Raw genomic sequence first — 21,011 nt, forward strand, 5'->3', positions numbered from 1 at the left:
TCTGCCCCAGTAGGAAGGAGCCCCCACCCCACCTCCCCCACCCTCCAGTCTCCGTGTAACTTTTGTAAACAGAAATAAAGCCAGCAGCCGACAGCGGGGCGAGTGGGGTGTGATTTGGGGGATGGCGGGCGGGGGTGGGTCACAATCCAGGAGGTCCTGAATGTCACTGGCAGTTTTGGGGGGCGGAGGGGCTCTGGCTCCCAGTCCCTCAAGTCCCTCCTCGGAAGCCAGTCCTAGGTCTGCCCAAGGCCGCATCACCCATCCCCAGTCTTGTTTCTGCCCGTGGGTTCCCCAGAGGAGGGAGGGGTGACGGGGGCTCAGGTTGGGGGCCTCTGACTGGCCTGAACACAGCGCCCTTTGTTCAGACCCCGCCCCCCTCCTCCCAGCCCGCCGCGATGAGGCTTATCCAGGGAAAAGCCAAGAGGCCCCTCCTGGCATGTGGCCTGGTGGGGGGGGGGGGGAGGCGGGGCTGGCAAGGAGCTGAGCTAACTAGGACTCTCTCCAGGGCAGCCTAGCACCCCCAGGACAGGGCTGTGTCCTCCACCTGAGGCTCTCCAGTCTCCCCAGGTGGGCCTGGGACAGGGAACCCCACATTGGTCCCCAGCCTGGCCCTCCCCTCCCAAGCAAGAGCCTCTTAGAGGGGTTTTGGCGGGGAGACACTAAGTCCCAGGCCCGGGGAGTGCGCCGTGGCCCCTGCTGGGTCCGGAGGCCCCTGGAGCTGGGCTGAGTGGGCGTCCTGCTGCCTCAGAGATGCGAGGCTGCCCAGGTGCGAGTGAGGGACACGGGCAGAAGCCAGCACCTGGGGTGGGGGGAGTCCCAGAGACTTCAGGGCCCTTGGCATTGCCCAGTGGGCTTCGGGAGGGAGAGAGACTCCTGCCCCAGCCATGGGGGCTTCCTCTTGCCTCTGAGCCCCACTCCACGCCAGGTCTGGGGGGCACATGGGCTGAGCTCCAAGCATGCAGGGGGCCGCAGAGCGGTCTTCTGCTTGGGGAATGGGGGCGCTGCTAGGGGTGTGGAGGCAGAGGTCTCTCTCCCAGCACAACCCTCCCCCCACCCCAGAGTCCCCGCTGGCCCAGGGCAGCCAGGTGGGCCCCAGGCCGGCACCGCAGACCAGAGGCCCCTGCGGGCCTCGAGACCAGGCTACGGTGACGCCCCTGGCTTTTCCCCTAAAACCAGTGGTTACTCCCGACCCTGGGGAGTGCGGACGTGACCGCAGGCCAGGGAGGAAAGCAAGCCCCACCCCTGCGCAGCTGGGGCCCGTCCCCCTCTCCTACAGGCGGTGGTTCCCTGCCTGGAGGCGCTCACTCTGCACAGTGGGGAAACTGACCCCCCACACAGCGGCTGCCCAGCTCTCTCTCAGGGGCACCCCTATCTGCCACCTCTAGGTCCCCAGGGGGCGACGAGCACCCACCGGAGGGCACCCTCTGGCGTCAAGACTCAGGGGGGCAGGCCTGTGTCAGGCTCCCCGATCCTTCACGGCCCCGGAGGCGGCTGGGGGTGGGTTCCTACCTCCATTCTCCGGGCGGGGCTCAGGAGCTGCGCATCTGAGCGGACGGCGCCCCCGTTTCCCCGACGGGGTCTGCGTGGGCGGGCCCTCCTGGGGCCTCTTGCTCCCCCTCCTCCAGCACAGGCAGCGCGGAAGGTCGCTGGCGGCCCCACGGGGCGCAGGTCCCCGACGGTGGCTGGGCCCGCGCGGCTGGGCGCCCGCTTGGTGGCCACCGGCTCCCGACGGCTCCTCCTCGCGCGGCTTCTTGCGCGCACGGCACCGCGCGGGCCGGTCGGCCGCCTCCCTCGCCAGCCCGCGGCTGCGGCCCAGGCCACGCCGGACCGTCCCGGCGCCCCGGAGCGGGGGGCGCCCGTCCTCGCTCGCCGGGCACGGGGCGGGAGAGCGCGGGAAGCCGGCCAGCGCCAGCAGCAGCCCGGCCAGCGCGGCCGCTCCCTCCCCGCGCGCAGCCCCGCGCCGCCGTGCTGCAGGCGGCGGCCGCCCCCCGGGACTCCCCGGCCCGACCGCCGCGGCGGGCGACGCTCGGCGCCCCCGGCCCAGCGCGTCGGGAGCGGAGGCTGCGCCGGGCGGCGGCCCAGGGGCCCCGGGCGGCCACACCCCCGCGCCGCGGCGCGTTTTGAGTCCGTGTCCGCGGAGGGCGGGGCTGGGGCTTCCGGACCGGGCAGCCTGCGGCCCTGCCCCCTGCGGCCCTGCCCCCTGCGGCCCTGCGGCCCTGCCCCCTGCGGCCCTGCCCCCTGCGGCCCTGCCCCCTGCGGCCCTGCGCCCCTGCCCCCTGCGGCCCTGCCCCCTGCGGCCCTGCCCCTGCGCCCCTGCGGCCCTGCCCCCTGCGCCCCTGCGGCCCTGCGGCCCTGCCCCCTGCGGCCCTGCCCCCTGCGGCCCTGCCCCCTGCGGCCCTGCCCCTGCCCCTGCGGCCCTGCCCCTGCCCCCTGCGGCCCTGCCCCCTGCGGCCCTGCCCCCTGCGCCCTGCCCTGCGCCCCTGCGGCCCTGCCCCCTGCGGCCCTGCCCCTGCGCCCCTGCGGCCCTGCCCCTGCGGCCCTGCCCCCTGCGGCCCTGCCCCCTGCGCCCCTGCGGCCCTGCCCCCTGCGGCCCTGCCCCCTGCGCCCCTGCGGCCCTGCCCCCGCGCCCCTGCGCCCCTGCGGCCCTGCCCCCTGCGCCCCGCGGCCCTGCGGCCCTGCGGCCCTGCGCCCTGCGCCCCCCGGCATCTGTTGGCGCGTCCCGCCGAGCCAGGTGTGGCCAGACCCCCGCCGTCTCCCGGCGCGGACGTGGGGCGCCTGGGATGTGCCCCGGGAGAGGCTGGCCGGGCGGGCATGGGCCCAGGTCCGCGGCCACCTGCCTCTTGGAGCTGCGCCCGAGGCTGGGGTGCTGGCCGTGAGGGCGCCTCTGCTGGCCCCCCCGCGGGGTCGCGGCCTGGTGCCGCTCCTCGGTTTCCGGAGAGGCACCGGGGTCCGCCCACGTCCCGGGCTGGCTGCTCCCCCCAGCTGGGGCGGGGTGGGCGCCCTCGGGCGTCCCGGGCGCAGCGCCGCCTCGCCCCGGCCTGGGCCCGGCCCCCACCCGGGGTCGCTCACCGCGCTGGGGCCGTGCTGCGGGCGGCGGCGCCTCTGGCCCACGGGTGGCGGCTGCTGGCGCCTCGGCCTCCTGCTGCTCGGCGCGCGCGGCGGGTCACGCGGCCGCCCCGGCCCGGCTGCGACGGCGCGGACAGCGCGGGCGCCGGGGCAGCGGCGGCGTCGGGGACCCGACCCGAGCGCGCGCCCCCTGGCGGCCGGGGCCTGGCGCCGCTGCCGCTGGCCGGGGCGCCCGAGCTCTTGGCGCCCGCCGGCCTGTTGGTGGACGGCGCCCAGGACGCCCTCCTGCTGTCCGTCGTGGGCGTCGTGGACGTCGCGGCGCGGCCGACTTGCGGCCCTGCCCCGCCTGCGCCGGCGCGCCGCCTGCCTCTTCAGCCTGGGCCCCTGGCCGCGGGCTCGCGGGCACGGGCAGCGCGCGCTCCGACGGCGCCCTGGCCGCGTTCGGCCTCTCCGACGGCGCGGTGGGCGCGCGGCAGTTCCAGGCGCTCACGGCCGCCGCGGGGGCGCCCCGCTTCCCCAGGGCGCTGGGCCTGGTGCTGCCGGGCGAGGCCGTGGCTGTGCGCATCGAACCGCCTTCTGCCCGTGCGCCCCGCAGGAGGGGGCGGCTCCGTCCGTTGCCCCCAGGTCGAGGGAAGGTCCTTCCTGCCCACATGGAATAACCAGGATTGAGGAGAAGCAACCCATGGGCGGGCATGGCTGGGTGGGGTGACGCCCCTTCCTCCAAGCCCTGCCCCTCCTCTGGGTGGGGAGGGAGGGGCAGCCAGGCACGCTGGGGCCGGAATCCAGCATGAACAGCTGCTGGCTGGCTGGGTGTTCAGCAGCTGGCACAGGCCTTGTGAAGTGCAAATGCTTCTTTTCCATGGGGAAACTGAGGCACAGAGGCCAGCTACAGGCGCTGTCCAGAATGAGCGCAGAGCTCTATGCGGCACCACACCGGTCCTTTTGGATGGCGGCCTCTGAGCACAACAGGCCGGGCTTTGGAGGATGCCTGGGGTGCGGCCCTGGGGACAGGAGCAGAGGGAGGGAGCTGAGGCTGCGTGCGGGAGCCGCGCTGGTGCTGGGGTCTCCACTGCGCGCACTGCCTGCTGGGTGCCCTCTGAGGGGGGCGGCGGCGAGGGGGGGCTTCCTGCAGGGGCAGGGCACCCGCAGGAGAAGGCGCGCGCATGCACAGGCGTGGGGTGGGAACACTGGCCTACACAGGTGAGGCAGGAACTAAGATCAAAGGGTGGGGGCGGGGACATTGGGGTCTTCCTGGCTGCAGGGTCACCTCAAGCAGCAGGTGGCCTGCCTGTGAGCAGGACCCCAAGATCAGGTGCGGGGGGAGCGATGGGGAAGTTTGCCTTTGTGGAGCCCAGGCTAATACCTGAGGTGGGCCCGGCCCAGTGGGAATGGCAAGGCCTCCAGCAGCATGTGGGCAACTCCCAAGTCCACCACCAAAGCCACAGACCAGACTCCCCAGAGGCTCACATGGCCCTGGGGTGGGTCTAACGGGCAGAGAAAGCTCATGGGGTTTGAAGGCCGGACAGGGACAGGGACCAGGAAGGCAAGCTTGGGGGAGGACAGCTCAGAGGGGCACAGAGGGGAGCAGCCGGCTCAGGCGGTACTCAGGAACCCCCGAGGCCACACAGATCACACAGATGCAGACCGAGGGGCCCAAGGCAATGTGAATGGCCACGGGACTGCCCCCCAGGGAGAGGGTGGGGTCCGCACCATTACACCAGGTCCACAGGGCTGGGCCCGGCTGACCGCTGAGGCCGGACACCAGCGCCCTGGCCCCACCTCCGCAGGCGCGAGGCCTCTCCCCAGCCCTGGCGTGGCGGGCACAGCACTCCCCTCTGTGGGACCTCGGGTCCTCCTGACCCAGCTCTGTCTTACCCTTTCCCAAATAAGTTTCTTTAATGGCCAGAAGCACCAAGCAGGGAAGATGAGGGAGGGGGAGGGCGAGGGAGGGGTGCAAGCTCTGGGAGGGGTGGACCAGGGAGCCCTCTGGACCCGAGCTCCTCCCTCGGCCCTGGACCCGGCGCGGCCCCCGGCAAGGCATGTCTGCTCTGCGCACCGCCCAGTCTGACCGCAGCCGCCCGGGCCCGACTCTGCCTGCGGCCCACCCTGCCCGAGATCGGGGAGGCAGCGAGCGGAGGGGTCGCCGAGGGGAGAGGAGGGTCTGAGGCCACTGCACCGAGCCCGCTTCGTCTGGTTTGTGTTTATTCAATACAGGCCCAGCGCCCAGCCCTCTCCAGGGCAGCGGCCGAGCCGGGGAACAAAATAAATAAAGGCCGCCGAGGTGTGAGTGTGGACGGGGTGGGGCCTGCCTGGGCTGAGGTCGGGGTGCACACGAGACACTGGTCCCGACCTCGGCTGCCCGCCCCGGCCCCCCACTCCCGGTAGGCTCCAGGGGGGCCAGCGGAGGGGCCGTGAGCAACAGGTCCTGGGCTTCCTGCCACCTCCAACCCTCGTCCTTTCTGCCCTCCGTCTCCTTCCTAAGGCAGGGCCAGAGACCAGCTCTCCCCCTGGCCGGGAGGTGGGCAGGGAGGTGCAGGGGCCAGTGTCCAGGTCCCAGGCCGCGGCCGGTGCCCTGCCCGGGCGGGGGCAGGTGCGCTGTCTAGGACAGAGGAGCAGGAGGCGGCGCCCCGAGCCAGCAGGCCTTTCTTTATGAGCCACCCTGATGTGCAGCGGCCCCGCCCCGCTCCCGCTGTCTTCGCCCACTCGCCCTACCCCCCAGATCTGCACCCCACTGGGCACTCAGGAGTCACACCAGCTCCCACCCTTGTCCAGGGGCCCGGCGGCCCCCTGCGCTTCTCTGCCCGGCTGCCCCGCGGCCGCCTCCTCATCCTCGTCCTCGTCCTCCTCCCCGTCGGTGAACTCCTCCTGGCCGAGGCCGTAGGCCAGCGTGGTGTGCGCCAGGTCCACCTCGATGGGGAAGACGTCGGCGTCCCGCAGCACCGCATAGCAGTCGTTGTAGTACTTGGACATGGTGGACACGAAGCGCTGCAGCTGGAACACGATGTCCTGCACTGGGGTGGGAGGCAGGGACCGGTGGGCCATGGAGAAGGGGCTCAAGCTGGCCCGGGCCCTGTCCTCCCCTGGGCTTCCCACGCCGGAGCCGCAGAGCCTCCTGCCCTGGGAGGGCACGGCCAGGGCTGCCGGGCCCTGCTCAGAGGGGCGAGCCAGGGGCCCCTGGCTCCCAGTTCAGGGACCAAGGGAATCCTGGCAGGAGGGTGGACCCTGAGTGGTCCCCCAGGTGTCCACCGGGCCTGGACCAGCACCATCTGGGCTTTCCATGTGGGGAAACCCAGTTCTGCCAGGGGGAGGAGGTGGCGCCTGCCTGCAGGCCGGGGCCACCGGCGGAGGCCAGCGCGCCCTCACCGTGCTTCTGGTCCAGCAGCTCCATCTTCTCGAGCACGTCCTTGCGCATCTGGGAGAAGCGGGTGCGGGCCTCCTGGCGGCAGCGCAGGATCAGGCGGTACTCGTAGTTGCCTGTGCTCACGCGGTACAGGGGCTCCCCGAGGGCCTGGGGGGCAAGTCAGGGACCCCGGGTTGGGGAGGGCACGGAGGGCTGCAGCGCCCACCTGCCAGCTCACAGCCCGGCACCACATGGTGCTTTCCAAAGCCGTCAGGCCCCTCGTTCCTGCTGGAAGCCACTCTGTTACCAGCCTTGTGCAAAAATAACAGAAAGACCCAAGCCCTTGCCATATTCATTTGTTCTAGATGAATCCTGATGTCAAAAAATTAAACCAATAAAAAGCACCTCACTCCCAGGAGTGAGGCGAGTTCCTTTGCCTCTAAGAGCCCCTGATGGGGGCAGCGGGTCCAGGGGCGGGCATGGGGGTGTCCTGCGGCAGCACTGGGGCCCAGGGGCGCTGCATGGCCCTGGATCTCTAGAACCCAAGCCCCCGCGCTTCTCCCAGGTTGGCCTGACCACCTGGCGCCCCGGCACATCCGGGGCATCCGGGGCGCTGAGAGGCAGTGTGCACACCCCGAGCCCGAGGCACCAGGGCCACGCCCGCGCGGCGACACTCACGATGCAGCTGTACTCCTCGTCGTCCATTTCCTTCACCTTCAGGCAGTAGGACTGTGGACAGGAGGCTGGGCTGTGGGGCGGCCGTGGGCTCCCAGTGCCCCCCGGCCCCCACACACAGGCCCCCACCTCCGAGAGGCCCCATCGAGTGTTGGGTGGGACCCAAGCCCAGCCCGACCTCGTCACATGCCGACACGTGACGGCCCCGCCTGCTCGCTGCACAGCTGGGGGCTCCCACCTCGGGGGACCCCACCCCAGAGGCCCAGACCACTCACCAAGTACTCAAACTTCACGTCCAGGTACTTCTTGATGGTGAGGCGGGTGTCCGGGATGGCTTTGTTGAGGTACGTGTTCAGGTCAGTCAGCATCTGGAGGGGGGGCGGTGGGTGACGCGGCTGCCCTGATGCTGGGCTCAGCGGCCAGGCCCAGAGCCCTCCTGGCCGCCCTTGCTCATTTCAAGGGCAAGACAGGTCAGGTTAAGACGGCTGAGACTCAGTGGGGAGCCAGGGCCGGAAGCCAGCCTAGAGTTCAAGGTCAGGGTGCGCTGGACAGGACAGCGCACCAGCCAGATCCGCGGCAGGTGCTCCGCCTCCAGGCAGGCCCCCTTGTGCGGCCACTGTCCCCTCCCGCCTGCGACACCGTGCCCCGTGCGACCTACCGGCGTGATGGTTTTCAACAGCCGGATGCCGAACTTCTCGATGCTGCGGTGGGCGTCGGCAAACTTCACAAAAGCTTCGCTCGCCGCTGGCTGGGGCTCCCGCACCCCAATCACGGAGAACACGTCCCCAAAGGCTGCAGGACAAGTCTGCCCTGAAGGCCGCCCCTACCTGACCCCTCAGGGAGATGCCAGGGATTTGCTGGGGAGAAGCAGGGCGTGGTGTGGCGGGGGGCCTCTTCCCCGGGAGGCGGGGCTCCACTGAAGGAAGGTGAGTGGACAGCTGAAGACGCTGGGTCTACTCCCCTGAGAAGGCTGCTCTATAACCCAAAGGAGCTGATCTGTGCCCAGGGCAGGCCTAGATCCCTGAAGGAGTTGGTCTATGCTCTCAAGGGCTCCGGGTCTCCGACCCCAAAGGAGCTGGCCCTCCACCCCCAGAGTGAGTGGCCCCAGGAGGCGGGGTCAAGGCTGGTGCTATCTGAGGGAGACGTCTCTGTGGGCCTGGACCCCTGGTCCTGAGCCGGCTCTACTGCTATGGCTGAGGCCTCAACCTTAGCACCCGCCCCACGCTAACAGGGCGAACCAGCTGCCGGCCCAGCTTGCAGAAAGGCGGCCACGCAGGGCAGGCTGCATGCATGTAAGTGGCAGGGCACACGGAGGGGCAGGTCTGGGGCAAGTGGCTGTGCCCCATGGAAGAGCAGATCTAGGTGGTCCCCACTAGCCCCATCTTCTCCACATCCCAGCAACTACACAGTGCCCAGGGCTGGCCTGAGGTCAAAGACTGTGTCCACCTGGGCATGAGCACGGCAGGGGCCCCAAGGAGGGCCTCGGTCACACCTTCGCAGGCGGGGTTGCTAAGTTTGGAGGGGGGCAGCTTTGGGGGCACCCTTACCCCGGTGTGTCTGCGACAGCTCATAAAAGGCCCGGAGGAGGTTCTTGGTGTGTTCCGTCATTCCTGCGGGAGAGACAGACCAGGGGAAGTGGGCACGTGGCAGAGACCACACTGACTCGGGACATGCCCCCCAGAATCCAGATGGGGTGAGGGCTCAGCCCAGCCCAGCATGAGGAGCCCCCTCAGACAGGGGAGCCAGGACTTCATGCGGGCAGAGGCCACGGGGTCCCTGTGGCTTTACCGCCGGGAGAGAAGGGGCCATGCTGTTGTGACACTCAGAAAACGTCTTCCAGCTTTTTCTCTGAAGATCTCTCAAGGGCCACGGTCCTGGACGGGGACACCCCCACCCGCCCGCCAGGGCCTGCCAGCCAGGGGCGCGCCTGCCCACCTTTATACAGCTCTGCGGTCCGCTCCAGCTCCTCCAGTCTCTTGACAAGCCCGTCTGCGGGGAGCAGGGAGAAGGCGAGGTGCGTCGGTCTCAGGGAGCCACAGGCGAGGCGTGCCAGGGCGGCCTGAGCCAGGTGCGGGACGGGGAGGTGGCCCCCGCACAGAACGGGGTCCCGGGTGGGGATTGAGCACCTCCAAGGCTAAGCCACCGCCCTGGCCGGCAGGGGCACACTGAAGGGCAGCTGGGTGATGGCGACAGAGTTTCCAAAAGTGCCCAGGCTGGACCTGTGGGGCCTCGTGCTGGCCAGTCCAGTGCCCGGGGCTCTGAGGCGGCGGCGTCAGGGAGGCAAAGCAGAACGCGGAGGGCTGCGGAGGGCAGGGCGCGTTTCGGGGGGGCTTCGAGGAGCAGCTCGCACAGGCCCAAGCCGCGGCGATGCTGTGCATTTGCTTCCAGGGCGTTTACTGAGCACGGCCTGTGCGCGACACCCGCCGCGTGCAGACACTGCCTCGGGCCCAGGGCACAGCCACGGTGAACGTGGTCCAAGCGTGCCCTCCGGGCTCATGGCTGGCCGAGGACCAGACGGTGGCCAGGCGGTGACGGGCCGGGTGACAGGACGGGCGGGAAGAGGCGGGTGGGCAGTCGCTCACCCAAGGGAGCAAAATGGACACAAGTGGAGTGCGGGCTGGGGCGGGGGCTCCGGGTGAGCACTCAGGAGGCCAGCTGAGGGCCGGGAGGGGGCGTCCTCTTCAGGGCTCCCTCCAGCAGTGAGCGCCACCCTCCTCCACCTCCGGGAGGAGATAAGCACCCTCCTCCCCACGGGAGCACCAGCAACACCCTCGGGGCAGGGGCCGGAGTCCATGCTGGCCTGGCCTCCCCTCCTGGCCTCCCCGAGCTACTGCCACAAGCTCGGCCCCCTCCACCGGCCCATCCTTCTTCCTTATGAGCCTCTGGGGCAAGGGCCGCGACTCAGAGTCACAGAGAGACCCGGGGACAGAGCGGGAAGCAGCCTGCCCCAGCCGCCCCCTGCAGGGAAGGCAGGGTGTGGGAGGCTGGCTCCAGCGCTGGTCTCCAGGAGGCTGGGCTACCTGGCGGGCCCAGGTTGGGCGGCCAGGCCTTGGCCCCAGGCGAGCCGGGCAGGGAGGAGCCACGTCAGCACTGCGCTGTTGTTTTTAGCTGGGTCATGGGACATCATGACAGCCTCAATTTTAGAAACCCTATTTAAGGCCAGGGAAATTGCAAGGTTTGGGGGGAAAAACACAACCACCAGTTCTAATTTCATCTCGACGCATGGTGACTACAGTACCAGGGATTTATAGACACCGAGTGGCCGGAAATAGCAGGCGCCACTTGTGCATGCCATTTGGAACCAGCTCAGACCCCACCCCCAGGGCGCAGCCAATTAAGCCGTGTGCCCAGCTGAGCCCACAAGCTATATGGGTATTTATATCCACCCCACACAGGCGCAGCGAGCGGCGGCTATTTATAAACACAGGCTGGTAGCGGCAGGAGCAGGACTGAGTGTTTTACTGCGCCCTGGGGAGGGAGCGTGTGCGCACACGCGTGTGTGGGTGTGCATGTGCATGTCGCGGCGCTCCTGGGGCAGGCGCGGCTGAGACCGGGCTGCGGCGCCCCCTCCTGGAGAAAGGCAGCAGGCGGCAGGGCGGGAGCAGGGAAGGGGTGTGTGCAGGGAGACGAGAGCACTGGGGAGCACTGCGGAAGAGGCCTGGAGGCGGGGGCAAAGGCATCTCCCACTGTGAGTGACGTGAGTGACGGGGCTGTGACCCCTGGCCTGGGGGTGAGGGCACACTGGCCAGCTGTAAAATGGCTCGGCTGTCTGCTGTGGGCGCTCTCAGGGCTGCCAAGAGATGGGAAAGACAGGCCCACAGAGGAGCCAGGGCCAGCCTAGAGGGACCCCCAGGGGTGGGATGCACAGCCGCAGCACCCCCCCACCCCCCACCCCCAGGCGCGGCTGCCGGGTCAGGGTGGAGGAGGGGACTCACCATTGCACAAGATGGCCCGGCTCAGGCCCAGGGCATCCGCGGTCCCCGAGCTCATGTTCTCCACCAGCCGATGCTTCACCTTCTTCAGCACTGGGGTCAGAGCAGAAGCGGCTCAGTGGGGACCTGGCAGCAGCCCAGCCACATGATTCACCGGGAGGGGCCCCCGGGGGCAGAAGGTTGAACTGGGGTGTCACACCATCAAGAGAGCCCCACCAAGGGCCGGTACTGGCCTGGGAGAGGCTGTCGCCGGAGCCCAGAGCAGCCCAGGGTCAACGCTGGCTGGGGGCAGCTCAAGAGGCTCTCCCCGTCCCACCTCCCACATGCAGATGGGGTGTCCCACACGGGGTGTCCCGCTGGGGACCATGGATGATAATTGACCTTGGGCCGTGGGCTCCACTGTTGATGTGAGGCGGCACCCTCAGTCCTTAGATGGGGCCGGAATGTTTTAGACTCGGCCTACCCAGGGTCTCTTTCCTTAAAGCCAGGGGGCCCCGGCCCTGGGGTGGGCAATGGCACTGGGCGCCACAGCGGAGAGGTGTGAGGGGGGCACAGGGCACAGAGCCCTCTCTGGTCTCAGGCCTGGAGCTGCAACAGGGGGCTGGCCCAGAGGACCTCGAAACCACTGGCCAGTTTTGAGTCTTGAAACTTCCACAGGCCCAGCAGGAGGCAGTGTGTGCCAGGTCTGCTGTGGGCAGGAGGGCTGGCCAGTGGCGCTCTGCCCAAGGCCTACAGGCCAGCTTAAATCTTGAGCCTTCCTGGGAGTAGGAGGGTGGCAGGCCAGGGCAGAGTTGGGGTGTATAGGTACCAAGAGGTACCAAGTCAGGGCTGCTGCCCCTTTCTCAGAAGAGTGAGGAGCTGGCCATGGTAAGCTGGGGTCAGCCCAGGGCAGCAGGGCTCCTGAAGAGGTGGCTGGAGTGTGGGTGGGGGTGAAACTCTGGGGAGAGAGAGGCCAGGATAAATTCCTGGCACCAGGGACAGGGAGTGCACCCCAAGTCCTCCTGCCCCCAAGGATCAGGCTTGGGCAGGAAAGGCAGAGTCCGCAGCCAGGCGGTTGTGCACCGCGTCATTCAGGGCAGAGTAGGCAGCGGCTGGCCCGGGACACTTACCAATGTCCAGGGACATGCCCTGCTTGGGGTCCGCCTGCAGCTTGTTGTAGTGAATCGTCACTTCCCCCTAAGAGAGCAGGGCAGGCTGAGCGGAGGAGGTGTGTCCTGGGCCCCAGCCCCTTCCCCAGCAAGGCCTACTTGCCCTGGAATCCGCGGTCACGAGGGAGCTGAGCCTGGAAAGCTCAGGACGGGGCGACTCGGAATTCAGTGTTCTGGGCTGAGGGCCATGCCAGGCTGCCCCGGCCCCTCTCCCCACGTGCCAGGCCCCGGGAGTCAGTGGGGACAAGGCCCCTGCTGCCACATGTCTCAAGGATGTCTGCTGATGTCCTGAGCCCCGGCCAGATGGGTGGGGCTGCTCCCCACAGCATGCCACCCCCTAAACCTGCACTAAGTCATTTTCCCCATGTAGAATATCTTCTCCTGTGCTCTAAGCTCCCCCACTTTCAGTCCCCTCTCCCACCCACGGACACAGCTAGGCACTGTCTCTGTGTCATGCAGGGAGGCCAAGCAGTAGGTGTAGGGGTGCCCAGTCCCCCAGGTCCCAGCTGACCAAGGAGGCCCATGCAGATCAGCTACACAAAGCACGTGGCGGAGAGGCGCCAGCGTCCCCTGGGCAGCCTGCCCTGCCCACGCCAGGCCCCACGGGCATTCTCACCCTCGCAATTCTAGACCCCGGACTTGGGACTGAACTCACTCAACTACACACCAGGCTCTCAAGACCGAGTTCTGAAGGGAACCCAAACGACTGGTGCAGTCAAGAGTCAGGGGTGTGAGGCTCCCCCAGATGCAGCACAGCGTGGGGCCACCACGGAGAGCAGTTGAAGGGCGGGGAAGGAGCACTGCGGGCCCAGGGGAGTCCGGCCCAGCTCCTGTCAGCTGTGAGGTCACAAGCAAATATCTTCCTCCCCCTGGCACAGTAAGATGGGGACAGTCACCCCTGCTGGCACCCAAACGCAGGCACTGAGGGGAGCCCCGTGTCAACATCCAGGCGGCACACTCGTGGACAGCACGGGGTCCGAGGGCGCGAGGGGGCTGGTGGCGCAAGAGGCTTCGGAGACCAGCAGGTTCCAATGCGCCAGGGAGGGGCTGACAAGGGGGTCCAGAAGGGGCACACACTCCAGCCGGTGTGGATCCACACCCCACCCACCTGCTTCCTGGCCGAGCTCCTCCGGCTCGCAGGGAAGGTATAGACAGTCCGCCCGGGCCCAGGGGAGAGGCGCCTGGCTCTGAGGGAGCCTGCCCCTCCCTTTGCCCCCAGGAGATCAGAGCGCCAGCCCTGGCCCTGCAGCTGACAGGGCCAGAGCAGAAGACACAGGACCGACCCCTCCTTCCCAAAGGCAGGAGGCAGGTGGGAATGACCAGGGGCAGAAGCGAGAATAGAGGGGAAGGCAGAGAAGCCGCTGCAAAGAGGACACAGGACCTGGGTCCTTAAAACATGAAGGGGGATGGCTGGGGGGGGGCTGAGGGGAGGGCCAGACAGATGAGCGGGGCAACTAAAGCGCCCCTCAAGCTCACTTGACAGTCGGCCTCGACTCTGAGACTTTTACATCATCCTGTGGCTTCACGCCTCCCACCCTAGACTAAGGTTCCCAAGGGTGCTGAGCAGCGAGGTCTCCAGGAAACAGCAAAGGCTGCCTGTGCGCTTCAGGTGGTGGGGATGCCACTGGTCACTCGGGGATAGGGGTCTTGGGGGTCGGGAGGGGACGTGGGAACAGACAGCCTCCCGGGGGTCTCCAGACCAGAACTGCAGCAGAGCTGGGAGCCTGGACGCCCCCTGGCCTGAAGCTCCCACAGGAACGGGGATGGGGGCTCCTCCTCTCTGACCCTGCCAAGGCCCCGCAGGGCCCAGCTGACGATACTGGATATCTCCCAGCCCAGGCAGGCCCGCCACGTGCTTCAGCTGCGGCCCAGCCTGATGGGGCTCACTGGCTGGCCCTGCGCTGTGACCACGGGGCAGCTCCACCAGGAGCTGGGGGACAGGGCCTCCGTGCTGTGGCTCTGAGGGAGCTGCCAAGTGAGCTTGAGGGGCGCTTCAGTTCCCCCAGCCAGGCCAGCACGGCGCCGGAGCACACTCAGTATCCAGTGGATGAAAGCAGGAGTCGAGGGAGCTGGACCGTGGGCAGGGGCTGGTGCGCCAGGGAGGGCAGCAGCGCGGCCGCCCCCTTCCAGGCTGGGCTGAAGGTCTCAGAGGGGCGTGGCTGCGTGTCCCCGCTCCCGCCTCAGCTCTTACCTTCACCTCCTGGATCATCTTGGCCACCTCCACCTTCGTTTTCCCTTTGATGGACCTGCCGTTGACACCAGTGATCTCATCGCCCGCCGCCACCGTGCCGTCCAGGGCCGCGGGGGTGTTGTCGAAGACCTGGGCAGCAGGGGAGCCAGAGGGACCACAGTCACTCCCTTCACCCCATCCGAACCCGCCCTCCAGCCTCTCAAGTGGCACCAGAGAAGGCAGGCGAGGGGAAAGTGCCCCCAGCACCTCTGAGCACCCGCTCTTCCAAGGCGTTTCCTAATGGACTTCCAGCAACGCAGCACAGAGCTGATGGGAGCCCGGAAGCGCCTCTGGTCACGCCCTGTATGGCGCCTGAGCCGCCAAAGAGCCGCACCTCACTCTACGTGGGTTCCCCTTTTTCCAAGGGGAGCCCCCAGCTGGGTCTGGGCTCCCTGGCTGTGAGGCTGGCCTGGCTGCCAGGGCTCCTGAGGTGAGGGCCAGCACCGCGTGCACAGATGGGCACAGGACACCGACGCTACACGGAAACAGCCCAAATGCCAGGCAGTGACCGTGTCTTCCCGCCACCTCGCCTTTAAATTCTGCTTTCTACAGAGTACGCAGAAAGAACACGATGTTTCATCTATGCAATACTGCAAGGAAGACAGGAAACAGATGCTTTCTTTGTGAGCTTCTGGAATCACACTAAAAATTCAGTCACTGTTTAAAGAAAGAAGAGGCTGGTGAGAGATGCCGAGGAGCGGGGCCTGGTCTGGGAAGATGGGGCAGCGGAGCTCCAAGGGCCTGCGGGGGCTGTAATAAGAGGTCGCTAATCTCTGCAGCAAAATGCCAGGTCAGGAGCTGGGCCTCTGGAAGCAGCCACAGGTGGGGGAGGCCAGGTGTGGAAGGCTGGGGGATGGGCTCGGCGGTGGCCCCGCCCACACGGCCCTGCCCCCCCTTCTCAGGAGGCCTCCCAACTTTGGGTCTGCTGGGCCAGGACTAGAGGGAGGTGGAAGGAGGCACCGGTCTCCAGCAGGGGGCTCAGTGTTGACACTGAAGGGTGAGTCCCAAAGCCCCCTTAACCCAGGGAGCCCCCAGAATGCTAGCAGCCAGCTGAGCGCCCTTCCCCTCCAAAAGAAAGGCCTCCGGCTTGTCAGGAAACTGCCCCGCAGGACCAGGCCGGGCCCGCCCGCAGAGCTCAGCACACACCCAGCGGCTGTGTCTCGCCCCTAACTTAGACGGGAGCCCGAGTGGAAACACTTCAATGAACAGAACAGGAAACACAGGAAACGGAAACAAAGCAGGGATGATCCAGACAGAGGAAAACCACAGTGAGCACCTTCGGCAACCAGAGAAACAGGACAGGACAGTGGGAAGAGCCAAGCAGGAGAGAGGGACGCTCTCTTAGAAACGCAAAATATGGCCGAAGTTAAATATGCCAAGGGCACCCAGCTGAGAAAAGTGAGCAGGAAGTGGACAGACACCAGAAGACCACTAGAGCCTCAAGTCGGGAAGGCCCGCGTTAAACCTCCAGGAGCCCACAGGGAAGGGAGAGAAGACCAGAGCAGGAGCACCTCCAGGAGAGGACAGGGGCTCCCCAGCAAAGCCTCTCTCTGGCACCCACACACAGATGGGCCCATGGGGAGGGAGGGTCACCAGCATGGCACTTCAGGATGTCAGGGGCAAAAATAAGCTCCTAAGGTCTTGACATCTTAAGAATAAAACACACTACAAAGAGGGCCTCCCTGGTGGCGCAAGGGGTTAAGCACCACACTATGAAGCTATCCGCAGCCTCTGCAGCACGAGCTCGCTCCCCGCAGCAGACCTCTCCTGACTTGCCCACTGCTCCCCTCAACAGTGTATGTCACTCAGTCTGCCTGTTCTGTTCCCCACTCTGTCTCTGGTGAGTCCTCTCACCCCCCGCCATCTCTGGCTTGTACCCCAGCTCTTGTATGCATAAATAAATCTTTAAAAAAAAACACACACACTACAAAGAGGGGTTCACTAATGAGAACAGCATCATCACGCCCCAACAGGCACGCTGACAGACCATGCAAGCACGCCATCGAACCCCAGGTGAAGATGCTCCTCACACCCAGAAATGCTCTTCACATCTTGCTTGTACCAGCAGCAAGAGGACATCAGAGTAACAATTTTAAAAGACAGAATAATGACATTTTCAGGGACATAAGCCCTCAAAAATATGACCTCCCTGTGGCCTTTCTCAGGAGGATGTGCTCCACTGACACGGGGAAGTAAACCAAGGGTGGGGGGGGTGACACAGGCAATAAGGCGATGGGAAATGTTTGAAGAAAATGCACTGAGAACACAAGGGGAATGCAGATTGGGAAAACAGAAAAACAAGAAGAGGAAGAGGTGGAATCACAAGAAAAGACTGAGTTAAAAAAGAAACAGGTTTCTCAAAAGGTTAAACACAGTTACCACATGACCCAGAAATTCCACTCTTAGGTAGAGTTCCCAGTTCCCAAAGGCGTGAACACCCATCTCCACACAGAAATGTGTGTGGGAACATTCACAGCAGTGTCCCTCACGATAGCACCACACGGAAGCAGCCCCATGTCCACCAACAAATGCATGAAACAGTGGAATATTATTCAGCCACGAAAAGGACAAAGTGCTTGAATGAACTTCAAAAATATTATGCTGAGTGAATGAGGCCAGACACAAAAGGTGACATGTAATGAGATTCCGTTTATATCCGCAGAAGACAGGTCCACAGAGCCAGAGGGCAGATTGGTGGAGGGCAGGGAGCTCGGAAGCAGGAAACAAGGACTGGCGACTTAAAAGGTGTAGGGTATTCTGGGTGATAAAAAGTTCTGAGACAAGAAAGAGGTAGGGGCTGCATCTAATGGTTGCACTAAATGCGACTGAATTGTGTGCTTTAAAAGTGTTAATTGGGGCCTCCCCAGTGGTACAGCGGTTGAGCGCTGGGTTGCGAAGCTGCCCACAGCCTCTGCGGCGCCGGTTCGATCCCCGGCTGCTCCCCGGCCACCAGAGGAGGGTCCCACATGGCCCGCAGACCTCTCCTGCCGCCCGCTGCTCCCCTCAGCAGTGTACTTCGGTCCTTCTGCCTGCTCTGCTCCCCACTCTGGTTCTGGTGAATTCTCTCACCCTCCCGCGCTTCTGACTGTACCCAGTGCTTGTATAAATAAATAAATAAATCTTTAAAAAATAAAGTGTTAATTGTACATTATGTGAATCCCATTAAAAAAATGTTAAAAAACAACCATAGAAGACTCCTAGGCTCAGTCTATAAAATGTCAGCGCACCTCAGAGAATCAGTCCCAGACACTGCAACAAAGTGACGCGGTGATAGAGCAAGTCACACGAATAGTTCAGGCTTCTAGTGCATATAAAAGTTATGTTTACACTACACTGCAGACGATTAAGTTTGCAACAGCCTTATGTCTCGGAAAAACAACGTACCACCTTCACTGATAAACGCTGAGGCTAACAAATACCAACCAGCACCTGAACTGTTGGCAAATGACACCAACAGAAGTGCCAGATGCAGGGTCACCCCAAAACTTCAATTTGTGGGAAAGTCTGCAAGGCACAATAATAAAATGAGTTGTGCGTGTCGTGTTAATAAGCACGGAAGTTTGCATTTGATTTCAAGTCACTACTCCATAGGTTTTTAGTCTCTCCACTACACTTGTGCTCATACCAGGGCTGACAGTTTTGTTGATTCATTAAAGACATTTTTCCTGAAGGTCTGCTACATGCAGGCGCTGTGAGAGGTGCTGGTGACTGCAGTGGAAAAGCCAACTGGCTTCTTGCCCTCAGAGTGCAAAGATCCTGCAAAAGCAGTTAAATAAGGAACAAGCAACCAGTAAACCCGTGACTGCAGATGGTGATGAGTGCTGCAAAGGAAAAGAGCGGACTGAAAGGGGAGAGAAAACCAAAGCAGACCCACAGAAAGGGGGTCTCTAAGGACATGAGACCTCGAGACTGAGAAGGAGCCAGTCCTACACAGGCAGAGATGAACCTGGCTGTGTCATGCCCAAGTTGGGAGGTGCTTATCCCTTCCAGGGCCTCACCCCACCTCCAAAGCACCCACTACCTGGACGATGTAGAGGCAGGGACAGTACTGGGCGCCTCCGCCAATGCTGATCCCAATCAGGTTCTGAGCATCCTTCTGCAGGGTCACCTTCCCGGGCACAGTAGGGATTCCGCTAGAAAGAGAAGCGCATGAGGCTGAGTCTCCTGGAGGATGATGGAGCGGAGGGGACAGGTCCTTCAAACCACCACCACCCCAGGCTCCACAGTCTTCTTTTTCTCACTTAGCCAAAAAGACAGCATTTTGGGCTGGCCCACACACGGCTCCTGGAATCATCCACATGTGAGGTCAAACCTGCCATTTATCTGCTGTGGGGCTTGGCTAAATCACCCTCTCTGCATCTGTCTCCTCATCCACGAAATAGCAGGGATAATGGTGCTTGTAAGATAGTGCATGGAAGGCACTTATCCCAGCCCACAGCAGGTGCTCCATAAAAACAGGCCCATTCATTCTACCTCTCAGGTTGGAGTGAGACTGCCCTTGTCACCCTGTCTGTCACATGTGGCCACCTCTTCTGGGAAGCTTTATGTTAAACTACCCATCACCCATCTCTCCACTGCTCTATTTGATTGCCTCTCAGTTTTCACTATAAATTAGCAATTATTTGTTTCACGGCAAGCATTCCCTGTTATTCATTTACTCATTCGAAAGCCATTTGTTAACAAACCATTGATGTCAAGCACCTCACTTGGTGCTGAGGACACAGAAAGGCACTGCACCCAGTCCGTGCTCTCAGGGAGGGTATCTTCCAATGGGCAGACAAAGTTAATTAAAAAAAAATCTGTCCCACTAATCATCTACACTGGCGAGGAAGCTATGTTTCCGATATTCCCATTTGTCTTCAAAATCCCAATTGCCACCTCCTCTGTGACACCTTCCCTGAATACCCCAGGAGAAGCACTACTCCATCTGCTCTGCTTTCCTTGCCGCTCTCCGTCGGGGGCCGGGTGGAACTGTATTATCTCTTAAAGCGTCCACAGCCCCCTGCGGATGGTGAGCTCCTGGAGGGGCAGGGTTCATTTCTGCAGCAGCACGAGACCTGTGGAACGGTCTGTGGAACTGGGAAGTCCTGGGATTTGAGGAACCTGCACTCCTAGGGTTTGGGGAAACCAAATACTCACAGTTTATCCTCCTCGATGTCATAATCCAAGTCTGCAAACATGGTTCCGAGAGTTGAGATGGGCTGGCTAACTGCCCAGCTCGGCAGGGGGATGGGAAGCTGGATCCAGGAGAGAAGGGTGCGTAGGGTTGAGGGAGGCGAAGTGCCTAGATGCCAGCCCGAACCTCGGCGATCCGGCAGCGCGGGCCCTCCGCCTTCCCAATGGACGGTGTTGGGGTGGGCAGGTGGTTCTTACTAGGTAAGGGGGGGCACTCCAGGCCAGGGCGGTGGGCTCAGATCCCAGAGCCCGCCCCACGGGTCTTAGGCCCTTGGGGGCTGTCTCCGCCGCTCACCGGAAACGTCGGTCCCGCAGCCGGGTCCGGGCCAGGCTGGCACCTGAACCCACCTGCCGTTCCACCTGTCGGCGGCCGCGACTGTCGCGTCACTTCCGGCAGTACGCGGAAGTCCCTCCTTCCGCCTCTGGGTCTTTGCCCCAATCCCTTATGGCCGCCCTGCTCTCCCTGCCTCCCGGGGCTCCCAGAACCAGGAAGGAGAATGGTGTTGACGGAAGCCCGCCGCGGGCGTGAAGAAGCGGAAACAGAGGGATGATCTGGACAAGCCGACGACGCGACCCCGCCCCTTGGCCTATGGCCGCCGCCATCTTGGGAAGGGCAGGCTCTTCCCAGCGTCCTCAGCGGGGCGCAGGGGATACGCCGGCGGGCCGGTTGCCGTGGCAACGGAACCCTCCCTGGGCGGGGAGATCTCCGGCCAGGTTCGGCGGACCGGTCCTGAGGCGCCGTGACCCCTCTGCTAGAACGGCAGTGTCAAACCTGGCAGTGTCAAGCCTTTCGCCCCTGTTTTGCAGAACAGAAACCGAAGGGCGGAGAGGGGAAAGGTTTTGCCAAGAGCCCGTCACAGATGTACTGTCTAGATCTTGACCCCGAGGCTGCTACCCCCGGTCCAGTCCCCTTTAACACCTGCCCACCTGTGCTGTGAACGCCAGACTGGACAGCTTCCCTTCCCTTCCCTTCCCTTCCCTTCCCTTCCCTTCCCTTCCCTTCCCTTCCCTTCCCTTCCCTGTCCTTCTGTGCCTCCTGCCCCCGCGGGCACCCTTAGGGCCTTGTGCATCCTGTGGTATCTGGTGAAGGACTCCTCACGCCCCATCTCCTTCCTGAGTCCTGAGGAGCAGCTCCTCTGGGGTCCCGCTGGGGGTCACAGCTCCCCTGTACCTGAGACCCAGCAAATGCCATCAGCGCTGCCGGGCAGAGGAGTCCAAATCTCGTCTCCTTGTCGACCTCTGCTGCCACTGCTGTTGTGCACAGTGGGGTCCCTGGAGGGTGCTGGTGCTCCCAGAGCCACAGCCCGGCAGCGGTTCATCCAGGCAGCATGGATCCAGGCCTTTCAGCCTCCTCCCGTCGCTGGCCATGGGCGGTGGAGAAAGGACAGAGGCAGAAAGATGACCATCCACGTATCCTGTGGCCCGATGGAACCCCACGCCACAAC

General features: G+C 64.5%; 1 protein-coding gene across 4 annotated transcripts; it reads right to left on the reverse strand.

Annotated features, from left to right (window-relative positions):
* Nucleotides 1-5,232: 5,232 nt before the first annotated feature.
* On the reverse strand, nucleotides 5,233-20,102 carry PICK1 (protein interacting with PRKCA 1). Of its 4 annotated transcripts, none has more exons than XM_037513592.2 (13): nucleotides 19,915-20,102; nucleotides 19,531-19,628; nucleotides 18,413-18,524; nucleotides 14,353-14,481; nucleotides 12,123-12,189; nucleotides 11,017-11,106; nucleotides 9,017-9,070; nucleotides 8,629-8,691; nucleotides 7,740-7,873; nucleotides 7,357-7,449; nucleotides 7,085-7,135; nucleotides 6,430-6,574; nucleotides 5,233-6,077 (listed from the first exon to the last, which is right to left on the reverse strand). In XM_037513592.2, exons 2-13 carry the CDS (start codon nucleotides 19,569-19,571, stop codon nucleotides 5,806-5,808), a joined length of 1,251 nt encoding a protein of 416 aa, XP_037369489.1. In that variant the 5' UTR covers nucleotides 19,572-19,628; nucleotides 19,915-20,102; the 3' UTR covers nucleotides 5,233-5,805. The 4 variants fall into 4 exon arrangements, with proteins under 4 accessions (XP_037369489.1, XP_037369488.1, XP_037369487.1 ...); XM_037513591.2 differs by having other exon boundaries at nucleotides 19,862-20,102; XM_037513590.2 differs by having other exon boundaries at nucleotides 19,765-20,102.
* Nucleotides 20,103-21,011: the final 909 nt, after the last annotated feature.

Source organism: Talpa occidentalis, unplaced genomic scaffold, assembly GCF_014898055.3.
Source record: "Talpa occidentalis isolate TD23 unplaced genomic scaffold, MPIMG_talOcc4v2.1 talOcc4.16, whole genome shotgun sequence".
Classification (NCBI taxonomy): Eukaryota; Metazoa; Chordata; class Mammalia; order Eulipotyphla; family Talpidae; genus Talpa; species Talpa occidentalis.